A 13901-nucleotide genomic window follows, 5' to 3' on the forward strand; every position below is an offset into this window, starting at 1 on the left:
TTTACTTTATATGGAAGTTGTCAGAATCAAAACGGAGTCACTTGTATTAAAACCCTGACAAACAGAGCTAGGGAAGGAGATGAAGGGAGGGTTCTCACACATATATATGCCTGATAACAAGAACTATCACAAAAGATTGCAAAAACCACAACCTGGAACAAAAGCCACCACAACCTTACAAAAAATTACTCTGCGAGGACATCTGCCCAGGAACTGCCTGTCCAACCATGGAGTGATGCCATTCTTGTTAATGATCCTTGTAGCCAAGGATAATCTCTCAAAACAACTTACGTGACCCTCCTCATTTTTCCTTTAAAAATTTTTGTCTTCCTTTACCTCCCTGAATATACTCACGTATATTCCCACTGTAATGCCCACTCCTAAATAACTATCATTTTCTTTTAGACAGTCTCCCTCTCTATTATTTAGTTTGCAACTTAACACTGCATTTATCTATTAGCATGAAAAAAAGTCTCAGTTTTACTTCCAAGTGATTTTTTTCAATATATTGAAAGAGAAAACAAATCTAATGAAAACTTCTCATTCTTTTTAATAAAAAGTTTTTTTAAATATAACATTCTTATTATTTACCCTATTATTTTGAATATAAATTATTGCAGGACAGAACAGAAAACAATGAACTAAAAATCAAGACAACTACATTCTTAGTGTCTAACCTAATATTCATCAGCTGTGTGGCTAGCTTGTCATTCAGTCTCTCAAGTGGACCTCAGTTTACTAATCTATAATAATATTAGTGATTTGGATAAGACAAGTATTTCTTGGATATGAATATGAGTGAGGCAGCAGAACATCTACAGGTGGGAACGTAAGCTAGTGTAATCACTGTAGTCCCAGCTTCTCGGGAGGCTGAAGCAGTAGGATCACTTGAACCCAGGAGGTGGAGGTTGCAGTGAGCCAAGATCACGCCACTGCACTCCAGCCTGGGTGACAGAGCAAGATTCTTTCTCAGAAAAAAAAAAAAAAAAAAGATAGTGTAATCATAGCAGGAATGGATACAAATTCAAACTGCATACATGGTGCCCTCCCCAGAAACGGAGATTCTGATACACCCCAATATGTATATATCAGGACCCCCTGCAAACACACACACATCACACATGCTTGTCCCATCTCCTCCTGCTACTAGGAATCAAAGCCACTCCTACCACAGCCACTCTTATATGTATTTGTCATATCTACCCCTCACATGTGTAAAGGCAGAGAAAAGGTTCAGAAACAGGGAATGAGAGGCTTGTTAAGTTTATTCCAACTCTAAAATCCTGCTTTTACAATGCTATATACATTAAGAGGCTGGAGATGCAATTAAGATTTACAAACGGCTCTCAGCTACTAAGCTTTTAAAATTCTTTCCATAATGCTTTTTCCCCCTCTCTGCCACTGAAAGTTATTAATTTACATCCTCTCAATTTAACAATGTCTAATAACTTATTCCACTCCAGTTTGTTACTTCTGATATGCAGGGTGCATGGAAACTAGATCAAAACTTGGTAGAACTATATACAAAATGTAAAAATAAAAAGGTTTTGAACTTCTTCAATGAAAGGACTGTCGGCTGGGCACGGTGGCTCATGCCTGTAATCCCAGCACTTTGGGAGGCTGAGGTGGGTAGATCATTTGAGGTCAGAAGTTTGAAACCAGCCTGGCCCACATGGTGAAACCCCGTCTCTACTAAAAATACAAAACGGCCGGGCATGGTGGCGCGCGTCTGTAATGCCAGCTACTTGGGAGGCTGAGGCAGGAGAACTGCTTGAACCCAGGAGGTGGAGGTTGCAATGAGTCAAGATTGCTCCACTGCACTCCAGCCTGGCTGACACAGCAAGACTCCATCTCAAAAAGAAAAAAAAAAGGACTGTCAAAAGGTTCTCTACTTCCTTCTGAATCACCATCTATATTCCCAATAGTTAACGTTGTTGAGAAATGACTTCTGAGTACGACAGACAGCAGTGTATTTTGGTTTATAAAATGACTGTTTTTTTCAAAAGTTTTCAAGAGTTTCCAAAACAGGAAAACCATTTAAGGAATTTCACTGTCTTAATTAATTGAACAAATACTTACTGAACATATACTATAACTTTATGGGACTGGGTTGGGCATTACAGATATGTAAGTGAATGAGAGACCATGCTAAGAATGCTTTAATCCAGGAATACAAAGTTGGGTTAATATTTAAAAATCCACCAATATAATTCACCATAATAACAGAAGAAATGGCAAAAACCATAAGACCATCTTAATGGGTGCTAAGAAAGCATTTGATATAACACTCAAAAATTTGGAATAGAAGGTTTCTAAATCTGATAAAGGGAATACAGGAAAAACTACCAGCTAACATCACATTTAATGGTGAAAGACGGAATGCTTTCCATTAACGACTGAGAGCAAATCAAGAACATTCACTTTTAACTTTGCTATTCAAGAGTACAATGAAGCAAAATAAATAAATAAAAAGCATTCTCAAGAATGAAGAGACTCTTACTTCAAGAAAACCTGACATTTATTACCAATAATAAAATTAAAGCTTTCAAGCAATTCGAATTTTGTAAAAATTTTTATATGCTATGATGACCTTCACAGTTTTCCAATACTTAAAAACTTGTTCTGATGGAACTATGGTGGTATTAGCTATTATGATTTAATGTTGGGTAGTGAAATGTGTTAGTATTTGAAATACATGCATAACTCAATGAGCCAGTGTCCTCCAAAAGATAATGCATGTAGTTACAAAATCACACATGGGTAAATGGTTCATTCAAACTACAATGGATTTTAATGAATGAGACCAGAAAAGGTTTTTTGGTATGATTTCTATACTCTACATTGTAACTGACCTTTAAGAAATGACTACTTGTCAAATTTTGGTTTAGTTTCAAAGGCATATTCATAATTTAAAAATTAATTAGTCAAGACTGACAGCTGTGGGTTAAAACATTGATGAGAAGAGAAAGTAGTACATTTTTGGAGGTAAATTACCCTATCCTTTTGCTTTTGGCGGAAAATTACCTATCCTTTTCAAAGCAAGCATAAGTATGCATATAATGATGTTCAAGCTTCACTGTTTGTTACAGTTACAAAAAGAATTGGCAGCTACCTAAAAATCCACCAATTCTATGCTAATTAAACAAAGTATTAGCTTGGTGCAAATGTAATTGCAGTTTTTACATTGTTGGAATTTGTCGTTTGATATTGAAATACATTATTAAATGTGGTCATGTTATACATCATTTTAATGCGTGTTTCTCATTTTATTATTTTTGCTAATGACATTACTTGTTGTTTGCTTAAAATTTATTTTAGACTATGGAAATGTTAGACAAAAAGCAAATTTGAGTGATTTTCTTATTTGAGTTCAAAAATGGGTCGTAAGGCAGTGGAAACAACATGCAACATCAACAATGCATTTGCCCCACGAACTGCTAACAAACATACAGTATAGTGATGGTTCAAGAAGTTTTACAAAGGAGACAAAAGCCTTGAAGATGAGGAGCATAGTGGTTGGCCATCAGAAGCTGACAATGACCAACTGAGGGCAATCATCAAAGCGGATCCTCTTACAACTATATAAGAAGTTGCCAAAGAACTCATTGTCGACCTTTCTATGGTTGTTCAGCATTTGAAGCAAGTTGGAAAGGTGAAAAAGCTCAATTAGTGGGTGCCTCATGAGCTGAGCAAAAATTTTTTTTGAAAACATCATTTTGAAGTGTCATCTTCTCTTACTTCACACAACAATGAACCATTTCTCAATCGTATTGTGACGTGAGACAAAGAATGGATTTTATATGACAACCAGTGACAACCAGCCCAGTGGATGGACCGAGAAGAAGCTCCAAAGCACTTCCCAGAGCCAAACTTGCACCGAAAAAAGGTCATAGTCGCGTTTGGTGGTCGGCTGCTGGACTGATCCACTACAGCTTTCTGAATCCCAGCGAAACCATTACATCTGAGAAGTATGCTCAGCAAATCAATGAGATGCACCGAAAACTGCAATGCCTGCAGCTGGCATTGGACAACAGAAAGGACGCAATTCTTCTCCATCACAACACCAACCACATACTGCACAACAAATGCTTCAATGGGCTATGAAGTTTTGCCTCAACTGCCATATTCACCTGACCTCTCACCAACCAACTACTACTTCTTCAAGCATCTTGACAACTTTTTGCAGGGAAAACGTTTCCACAACCAGCAAGATGCAGTAAAAATGCTTTCTAAGAGTTCATCAAATCCCAAAGCACCAATTTTTACGCTACATGAACAAACAAACTTATTTCTTGTTGGCAAAAAATGTGTTCACTGTAATGGTTCCTATTTTGATTAATAAAGATGTGCTTGAGACCAGTCATAATGACTTAAAATTCTTAGCCCGAAACTGCAATTATGTTTGCACCAACCTAATATGTCATACCTATTCTATGGAATATAATACAGCCTTCAACTATCTTTGGAGATAAAAAAAAAATTTTTTTTTAAATGGAGTCTCACTGTATTGCCCAGACTGGAATACAGTGGTGCAATCTCAGCTCACCACAACCTCCGCTTCCCAGTTCAAGGGATTCTCCTGCCTCAGCCTCCCAAAAATAGCTGGGATTGTAAGCACCTGCCACTACGCCCAGCTAATATTTTTACTGTATTTTTAGTAGAGACAGGGTTTCCCTATGTTGGCCAGGATGGTCTCAAACTCCAAACCTCAAGTGATCCACCCACCTCGGCCTCCCAAAGTGCTGGGATTACAGGCGTGAGTCACCATGCCTGGCCTTAAAATATTTCTAATGAGTCATTGATATGGTTGGCTGTGACCCCACCCAAGTCTCATCTGGAATCGTAACTCCCACAATTCCACATGTTGTGGGAACCCAATGGGAGGTGACTGAATTATGGGATTGGGTCTTTCCTGTACTGGTCTTGTAATAGTGAATGAGTCTCACAAGATCTGAAGGCTTTAAAAACGGGAGTTTGCCTGCACAAGCTCTTGTCTGCCAGTGAGATGTGCCTTTCACCTTCCGCCATGATTGTGAGGCCTCCCCAGCCACATGGAACTGTAAGTCTAATAAACTTCTTTCTTTTGTAAATTGCCCCATCTTGAGTATGTCTTTATCAGCAGCAAGAAAATGGACTAATACAGTCATTAAACATACATATGAATAGAAAAGATAATACAAGAAAAAAGCAGAAAGCTAACAGATTACTGGAAGCACTGGTGATTTCTACTTTCACTTTTTTTAAAAAAAACTTTTTCTAATTTTTATTATGAATGTATGCTATTTTTGCAATCAGGAAAAAAAATGCTTTCTTTTTTCTAGGACCACAAAGAAAGACTTAAAATGATATTTACATCAAACTATAATTTTATTTCCCAGAACAAGTCTGGACAGTTTTTGTTTTTTTTTTTTTTTTAAATCACTGAGCAAACAACTTAAATTTTTAAGAGTTAAGAAGAACTGCAACTAACAAATAGAGGTTGAGGCAGGGTACACCCTAAGCAAAAACAAACCAAAACCACCAGGGCAACGTAAATGGTAGGTTGTATCACAAGGTAGAGATTTTTTAGAAATGAGAGAGGTAAGGAAAAAGAGGGCACGAGAGGCTCAGAAAGAAAGTTTGTTCTTATACCTAGCGAATTTTCAATTATAAAATCTTACTCCACCCATTCCAGTGGTTCTAAAATTATTTTTATTTCAGACTAATATAAAAAGCTATCCGCTGTGAATTCATGAAAGTTAGGTCTGATAATTTCCAGTATCTTTACTTTTCAAGAGAAGTTTATTTTTCCCAAAAGCTCAAGGAGTATGAATACAAAATTCACATATCTGAAAATATAATCTCACCCTCACTCCCCAAAAATTCACTTCATTAAATATCTCATTTAATATGTTAGTGTTCCTTTTAAGTGACAAAACAAAATTAAGTCACACAACAGTAATACATAGGAACTATTAAAGACTGCTTGGTACTTTGTGTCAAGTTTTTAAATACTTCAGCTCCTAACAGGTAAGTTAAGTAGACCATTAAGGAAATAATATCATGATCCATTTCACAGTAGTATCATGATCCATTTTCAGGTCTAGAATTCTTCATGTAAAATGTAAAATACTGATACAGTTTGGATGTTGTACCCTCTAAATCTTACGTTGAGTTATAACCCTCAGAGTTAAAGGTGCGGCCTGATGGGAGTTAACTGGGTTAGTGGGGCAGATCCCTCATGGGTTTGTGCTGTTCTCATGATTGTGAGTTCTTATGAGATTTGGTTTAAAAGTGTGTGGTACCTCCCCCTCACTTTCTCTCTCTCTCTCTCTTGCTCCCACTCTCTCCACGTGATAAGCTGGCTTCCCCTTTGCCTTCTGCCATGACTGTAAGCTTCCTGAGGCCTTACCTGAACAGATGCCTGGCACCATGCTTCCTATACAGCCTACAGAACCATAAGCCAATTAAACCTCTTTTCTTATAAATTACCCAGACTCCAGCATTTCTTTATAGCAACACAAGAAGAGCCTAACACAAATAGGAAGAATTAGAACAAAAGTACTAACAAACTTATTAGGAAATTTAAACTTCCTGATTTAATTTAAACAGCTCTGATTAAGAAAACCTAAATCGTGGCTAGAAATGCTAAGTACAGAATTATCACACAGTATTACCCTATCTTTTTTTAAGGTAATTTTGCATTAAGGCATTCTTAACCTTTAGCACAAATGCTTATACTCCTAGGTCAACAGTTTTCAACATGTGGCCTGAAGCTCCTGAGGACAGGGGTGGTCCGTGAGACCCTTGCAGGAAGTCAGAAATATCAGAATTATTTTGTAATAACACAAATATTTTTTTTCACTCTCATTCCAGAGACTATGGGACTTGTGTTATCACAATATACTAAATGCAGAAGATATGGGAATCTAGTTGTTTACTATTAAGCCAGACATTAAAAGAGATTTGCAAAATCTGTAAAACGATGTTACTTTTCTCACTGTTTTTATTTTGGAAAGTATATCAACAAAATTGCCTTGATTTTAAAATGTCTCAATTATTATTTTTATTTTAAACAAATATAGCAACATTTTTATATTTCTGTGTTAATTTCTAATATGGTAAATATCAATAGCTAAGACCCACAACAACAAAAGTGCTCTGACATACTCAAAAAGGGTAAGAGCATAAAAGAATCCCAAGACCCAGAAGTTTAAGAAGTGCTGTCTTAGCTGAATAGTAAGCGCTACTATGAACCAACAGGTGTACTGAGTTATAGACTTGGTAACAGTCCTTCCATTAAAAGACCACAATATCTGCCTGTAGTAGTAAAATTCTATCAGTTAACCCCAAATAAAAGGAATCAAGTTAGCCCACTGTAAAAAAGAGCAACAGTCCTTTCTGTGATGATTTAATTTACACATGTAGAAAATATTCTAACATTCAAACAACATTAAAAAAATAACATCACCGACAAACAAAAATTTATCCGTTGCAAAAACTGAAAAGAATTTAAGTTGTTATCCAATTTGGGCCTATAAAATTTAAGGAAAAAATGGACTCTATGATTCTTCCCCCCCCCCCAGTCCCTAAGCTACAAGCTTATAAATCTTTTATTCTTACAATGCGTTATATAACACTTAAAGCAAAACTAAATATGAAATTTTCGTAATTTTTCATGGTTTTATACTTTCTATCTTTTTACTACTGCAGGAGGAATTACAAAAATTATGTATATTTAGTAATACCCTATTCAAAAGTATGGTTTGCTTTTTGTTTAAGATTCCTATGTGCTTAATCACTGAAAATACTATAGTATTCACACCACACACAACCACACTAACACCTGCACCATATAAACCAAACTAAAACCACTATCAGGTAACACCTCTTTCTTACTGATAATGCATAACATTCTTCAAATGTACCCATTCTCCATAAACTACAACTTTAACAGAAAAAAAATGTACACTTCCATCTACTATGATAGTAGTACCAATGTAAGTATATATTCACATATAAATAAATGTTTAGCAATGCAAAACCTGTAGAAATTTCCATACAGAGAGACCTCTTTAAAGAATCAGAAGTATTACATATTTTTAAAGACTTCTTCTAAAAGCAATTTAGCTATGATAGAAAAAGGAATTCTAAGAATATGCTACATAAACTGTTGGTTATCTGGGCTGAGATTAAGTTTACACTACTGACTAACCCACTCATATCATATTTTCATTATTTTTGTTAATATCAAAATACAGTAATATTCTAAGTATTTATTCACTGAACTTTCATGCTTTTTACAGTACTTCTTTTCAATTTTACCAAACAACAGCTTATAATATACATAGAGCAGAATTTTTTGAATGTCTTACCTAAAACATGGTCTGAGAAACTTGACCTGGTAACTGTGAATTAAATCAGTTTTAGATACTACTGAATGGTTTACACCCACAACTTTTAACAAAGTTTATACTATTACCCATAATACTTCTCAAAAGTGAACAGTACAATAAAATTTCCATGCATTACAAAATCACCAACGTTCATTTAACCAGCAGATGGAACTAAATTGTCTTGAAAGTGAAAATGTAGGTATCTATAAACCAGAGTAAAAAATGTAGGGAGTACATAAATCCAGACTTTATAACAAGGCACAAATCAAGAAGGCAGAAGGATCAGCATAAAGAAGAACGAGGGGGCTTTTCAAACACCTTTCAAAAGGCAACATTTTTATAAAGAGTTACAATTTTAGTAACAGCACCTGTGGCTACCATCAAATTATTGCTTAGAACTACATAGTTCAAGGACTCTCAACAAGTCAAGCCACTTGAGAAATGATGATTTAACATATGCATGGTGTCAAACAGTATTTTTAATATCATTTCCATAGTTAGAGATTTGCCAAGAATAGTAATTTATGACAGAGAAAAAGTTCATTAACTTCCCCTGATAAGTAGTAATTTATGACAGAAAAAAGGTTTTATTTCCTATGATTAAAAATATCAGCTAATTAAGATGTTCCAAGGAATACATTAATTGCAGTTTCTCCTAATGTAGCCTATTTAAACTAATGTCAAAAAAAATTAAGAAGTGTTACTCAGAATCACAGATCTTCAAAAACAATTTTCCCATAAATTTCAAATATGTTCTATGCATTTTCATGAAATATCAACAATTCAAATATACTTTATTTTCAAGTAAATGAAGAAACTGAGTTAATTCTAATAATTAAAGCCCACCCTTCTCAAGAAAGTGATTAATTTTAGATGGCTGAGTTGTACAGTTCAGTAAGTTTTAATATAAAAATTTCTGCATATCTCCTGGGTTACCACTTCCATTAATTAGAAAATTCTCATCAATAATTTTTTCCTTTGATCTCTAGTTGTCTAAAATGAGAAAATAAATTTACCTAATCATAGGATAACACAAATGAAATTAATTTTAAAAATTTAAAAATTTGAAATTGTATTATTTGTCCAGAAATAGAATAAACTCAAAATTAATAATACAATGATTTTGTGTAATATTAAAATATCACAGGATCACAGAAGTTAGAAAACTATAGGAAATTTGAAGATTATATATCCCAACTTCACATCTAATGAAAGAAAACAGTCTATTATTGTTATTTAAGAATTTATTCTTTCAACCATTTACCAAGAACCTACAACTGCCAATCATTCTGCTACCAAGAAGAAAAAGATGAACATATCATTATCACTGCCCTCAAAGAGTTCAAAACTCAGTGGAGTAGACATAGACAAATAATAATTACCATATGATAAAAGAAAAATAAAGGTTTCAAAGGTTTTCATATTCAAAATAATATCAGATCAAATAAGACGCTTTTCTGGAGAGGAAAAGATGTCAGAAAACGCATTGCTAAGCAGGTGACATTTAGCTAAGGCTTAAAGAAAAAAGCAATTAATTAGAAAAGAAAGATATTCCAGAAAGAATACAGACATGTGAAAATAGTAAGATCTACTCAAGGAATAGTAAGTGTAGTGCAACTGAAAAGTAGGTCAGTAGAAAGAGAAAGAAATTCGGACTTTATACCAAATGATGTGCCCCTATGTGCAGGTAGAGGTAAAAAGGGTGTTGAGATATTCAAGAGGAAGCCCAATTCGAAGAAAAGTGACAATGGGGACTGGAAGAGAACGAAGTCAAGACAGATTTTAAGAGACAAAATTGACAGAACTTTACTACACCAATACACCAAAATCAGAGGAGGCTAACATTTCAGCTTGAACAGATGTGGAACTAATGGAATCAGGTAATCCAAAAGACCAAGCAGGAAGGTCTTTTAAGAGAGAGAGAAATTGTTGAGAAAATAAGGGCAAAAGAAGGTAGGGAACTCATTCCAGCTATATGAATTTCTGATTTCAGTAGGGATATTCATATACAGCTAGACTTAAAGAATGGAAGCAGGAGATAAAGAACTGGAAGTTACCTTTACACAAATAGTAACTTCATTTCTTCCTCCTTCCCTACTGTTACAAAAAATCCAGGATTGCAGGATGAAGCCACACACTAAGGTTAGGAGCCTGGTTCCTTACTTTTGAGCAGCTGTACCAACCCTACAATTGCCCACCTCTGAACTCATTTGTCTCACATTACATACCTTTACTTGTTGAAGCTACGGCAGCCACAATTTTTGTTATTAAGAGTCAAATCTATTCATAACCAATGGAGTGGTCCACACAACTTTGTTCTTGCTATTCTTTTCTTGTCAACCTCTATACTCTCCTCAGGGAGATCTCATCCATTTCTTTAGCTTTAAAAACCATCTATGTGCTGATGACTCCCAAATCTAGGTCTTCATTTGACTCAATGAATACTGAGTAGATGTGACAAAACAAGACTATTCAATACATTAAATTTTTGCTATCACAGAGAGTGATAATGGTATAAAACAATATTCTAATCCTATGCAAAGCTAAATAATGTAAAGAGAGATATTATCAGAGAAGCTACATAAAGAGAAAGAAGCATGGATTTACAGGAGGACCAAAACCCAAACAGGCAAAACCAAATTGTGTATTTTTTCACAGATACCTCACTAAATAATTCTAAATAAATCCATTTTCAATTTCTTTGTGGTAAAATACACATAGAACTTATCATTTAAACCATCTTTAAGTGTACAGTTCAGTGGTATTAAGTACATTTACATTATTATACAACCATCACCACTATCCATCCATCTCCAAAATGTGTTCATCATCCCATATTGAAACTCTTACCCAGTGAACAATAATTCCCCATTTCTGCCCTCTCCCCAAGCCCCCAGAAAACACCATTCTACTTTCTGCCTCTATGAATTTGACTATTCTAGGTGCCTCATGTAAGCGGAATTTATTTGTCCTTTATTTGTCTATTTTTGTTGGTGAGTTTTAGAAGTTCTTTATATATGCTAGATGTTACTTAAATCTATTTTTAAAGAGAATATTAACAAACAAATTGCTATATAAATGAAATTCAGCAAACCATAGGAAAATTACAGGCTGAGTTACTCTAAATAGCCTGTTTATAATTAAGAGCAGTCTGAAGATATAATCTTTTCAGATATGAATTCCAAAATCAAATTGTTTAAAAGTCATCAGTTCTTCCAAAACAATTAAGCACTCTTGATGTTCTACAAAGCTCACAAAGGTACTTAAAAATGCTTTCATAAAATTCACAAATGACCGAAAAAAACCACAAAAAACATGCTCAAATTCACGACTCGTACAAAATACTCTAAAATACCCACACGTGTCAGAGCTCAGAGCCACATGATGCACACCTTCAGTAAGACCATTTGTATTTCAATCTATGTAAATGACACCCATAGAGCACAGAGGAGCATAGCACCCTTAGTAAATAGAGACTACCCTGTAAATGGTGGTCCCTGCAGTTGTGCAACACTGCAGTCCTATGGCATTCAAGTCCTAAAAGATGTTTCTTTTTTAGTCTTACTATTTCTGACATAGTTTTTAAATATAAAACAGAAAAAAGTTAAAATAATAAAAGTACACATTTGTTATTCAATTCAATGACTTGCTAAACTCTAAACTGACTTACTCATTTCTAATTAAACCACTCAATCCTATTCCTTCAAACGACAGTTTTACTACTGTACTAGATAGATGTGTGTTGTTTTTTTTTTAATCACCCTGGCATCCAATCCCCCTTATATAACACCTCGATTTCCCTAAAGTTCGGATAAGCATTTGATCTAACTTGAGGCAATCAAATTCATAGTAATTAAATCAGGGATAAGCATGACATAAGGCAGTAAGATTTAGTCCTACAACTTTTGCTGAAAGTTTTAGGAAAGAGATGTTTTCATAATTGCTAAGCCTAGGTTATTGGTGGCCACCTCCAGCATCTCTTAAGAAGGGCCAACCAGAGAGTGAAGCCTACACATACTCAAAAGGCGTACCATAGAGACTTGAGATGTTGATGACAGTATTTGGAGCACTGGATAGAACAATGTCTTATATATCAAGTCATTTCCTTGAATTTCCAAGTACATGAGTCAATAAGTTCATTTTATTCCCACTTAACTTCTTATTTGCTAGTCTTAACTAATATGTATAGTTTCACACATAATTAGTTTTATCCCAATAGCCTTTAAATCCCAGTTGTCAGTGATAATTCTGATAACTCCCTGAGGCCTGTCTGTATCAGACTTAAATACGTATTATAAGAAGTCTGTAGTGATGAACACATTACTACAAAATTTAAAACTTATTGTCCCTGCAATGACTATTCATTTGCAAAGTGTGCTCTTAGAAAAACAGAATGTAAATTTGGTATCAGTATTAAATGGACAGCTTTATCCACTAGAATGTAAACATGCTTACGAAAAGATACATGAAGAAATTCCATTTCATCAAATCTGGAGAAACAAAATTCCCCTACCTGTATCATACAAGAAGCTATACAAGTAAAATCCTTTATTGAATAGAAGTATACAGAAAAGTGCTGTGAGAACCTTTTTAACATAAAGAAAATGTAACATACAATAGAAAGTTTTTCCATGAATTATCTCTAGTGGCATGAAATAATCTCACTTAAATTTAGAGTTTATATAAAAACATACCCACATTAGTTGCCTAGGGTCGCTGTAACAAATTACTACAAATTTGGTGGCTTAAAACAACAGAAATTTATTTTTTCAGTTATGGAGGTGAGAGTCTGAAATCAGTTTCGCTGGGCCAAAAAATCAAGGTGTTTGCAAGGCCACACTCCCTCTAGAGACTCTAGGCAAAAGTACTAGAAGCCTCTCCCAGATTCTTATGGCTGCTCTGCTCCAGTCACAATGCCTACTCCTTTTCTGCATGCGTAAATGTCCCCCTGCCTCTCTTACAAAGACTTGTAATTGCATTTAATGCCCACTAGATAATCCAGAATAATCTCTCCATCTCAAAATCCTTAATTTATTATACCTGCAAAGTCTTTCTCATACAGTAACATGTAGAGGTTCTAGGGATTATGATACGGATATCTTCTATGTGGCCATTTTTCAGCCTACCACTATATTATAAGCCACTTCAACAGCTATAATAGTGCCAAAAAGACTAAGAATATGGAAGAAGTATGCATTTTATATACTCAAATTAAATATTTTCACAATGTTCTCTACTTGTATCAGCAGAAACATAAAAAGCTCCAAATTTGTCATAAAATTAAAAAGGGATCCTAAGACAATAGTAAGAAAATGTATAATAAACATAGCTGTATGAAGTGATTTTCTTAACCAAACTTAAAAAAACATTCCTTGAAACTAAAAAGTCATGACAATCCACTTTATTTCAAATTTAAAAATTAATACAAGACTTTACCTCCAGATCCTAACTGCTTATAGAATCTGTATTCCAAATGTAGCTGTGGTGCTCTTGATTTCATGGGCTCCTAATTGAAAAACAAACAAA

General features: G+C 34.7%; 1 protein-coding gene across 9 annotated transcripts in view; it reads right to left on the reverse strand.

The window, feature by feature from the left end:
- Positions 1-13901, reverse strand: part of CSNK1G3 (casein kinase 1, gamma 3) — a 101751-nt gene that overhangs the window by 45096 nt on the left and 42754 nt on the right. For all 9 annotated transcript variants that reach the window (XM_011987765.1, XM_011987763.1, XM_011987766.1 and 6 more), the window contains one exon: positions 13812-13881. In XM_011987765.1, the coding sequence (XP_011843155.1) occupies positions 13812-13881 (70 nt within the window). The remainder of the gene's footprint in view (positions 1-13811; positions 13882-13901) is intronic.

Source organism: Mandrillus leucophaeus, unplaced genomic scaffold (genome assembly GCF_000951045.1).
Source record: "Mandrillus leucophaeus isolate KB7577 unplaced genomic scaffold, Mleu.le_1.0 Scaffold316, whole genome shotgun sequence".
NCBI classification, from domain to species: domain Eukaryota; kingdom Metazoa; phylum Chordata; class Mammalia; order Primates; family Cercopithecidae; genus Mandrillus; species Mandrillus leucophaeus.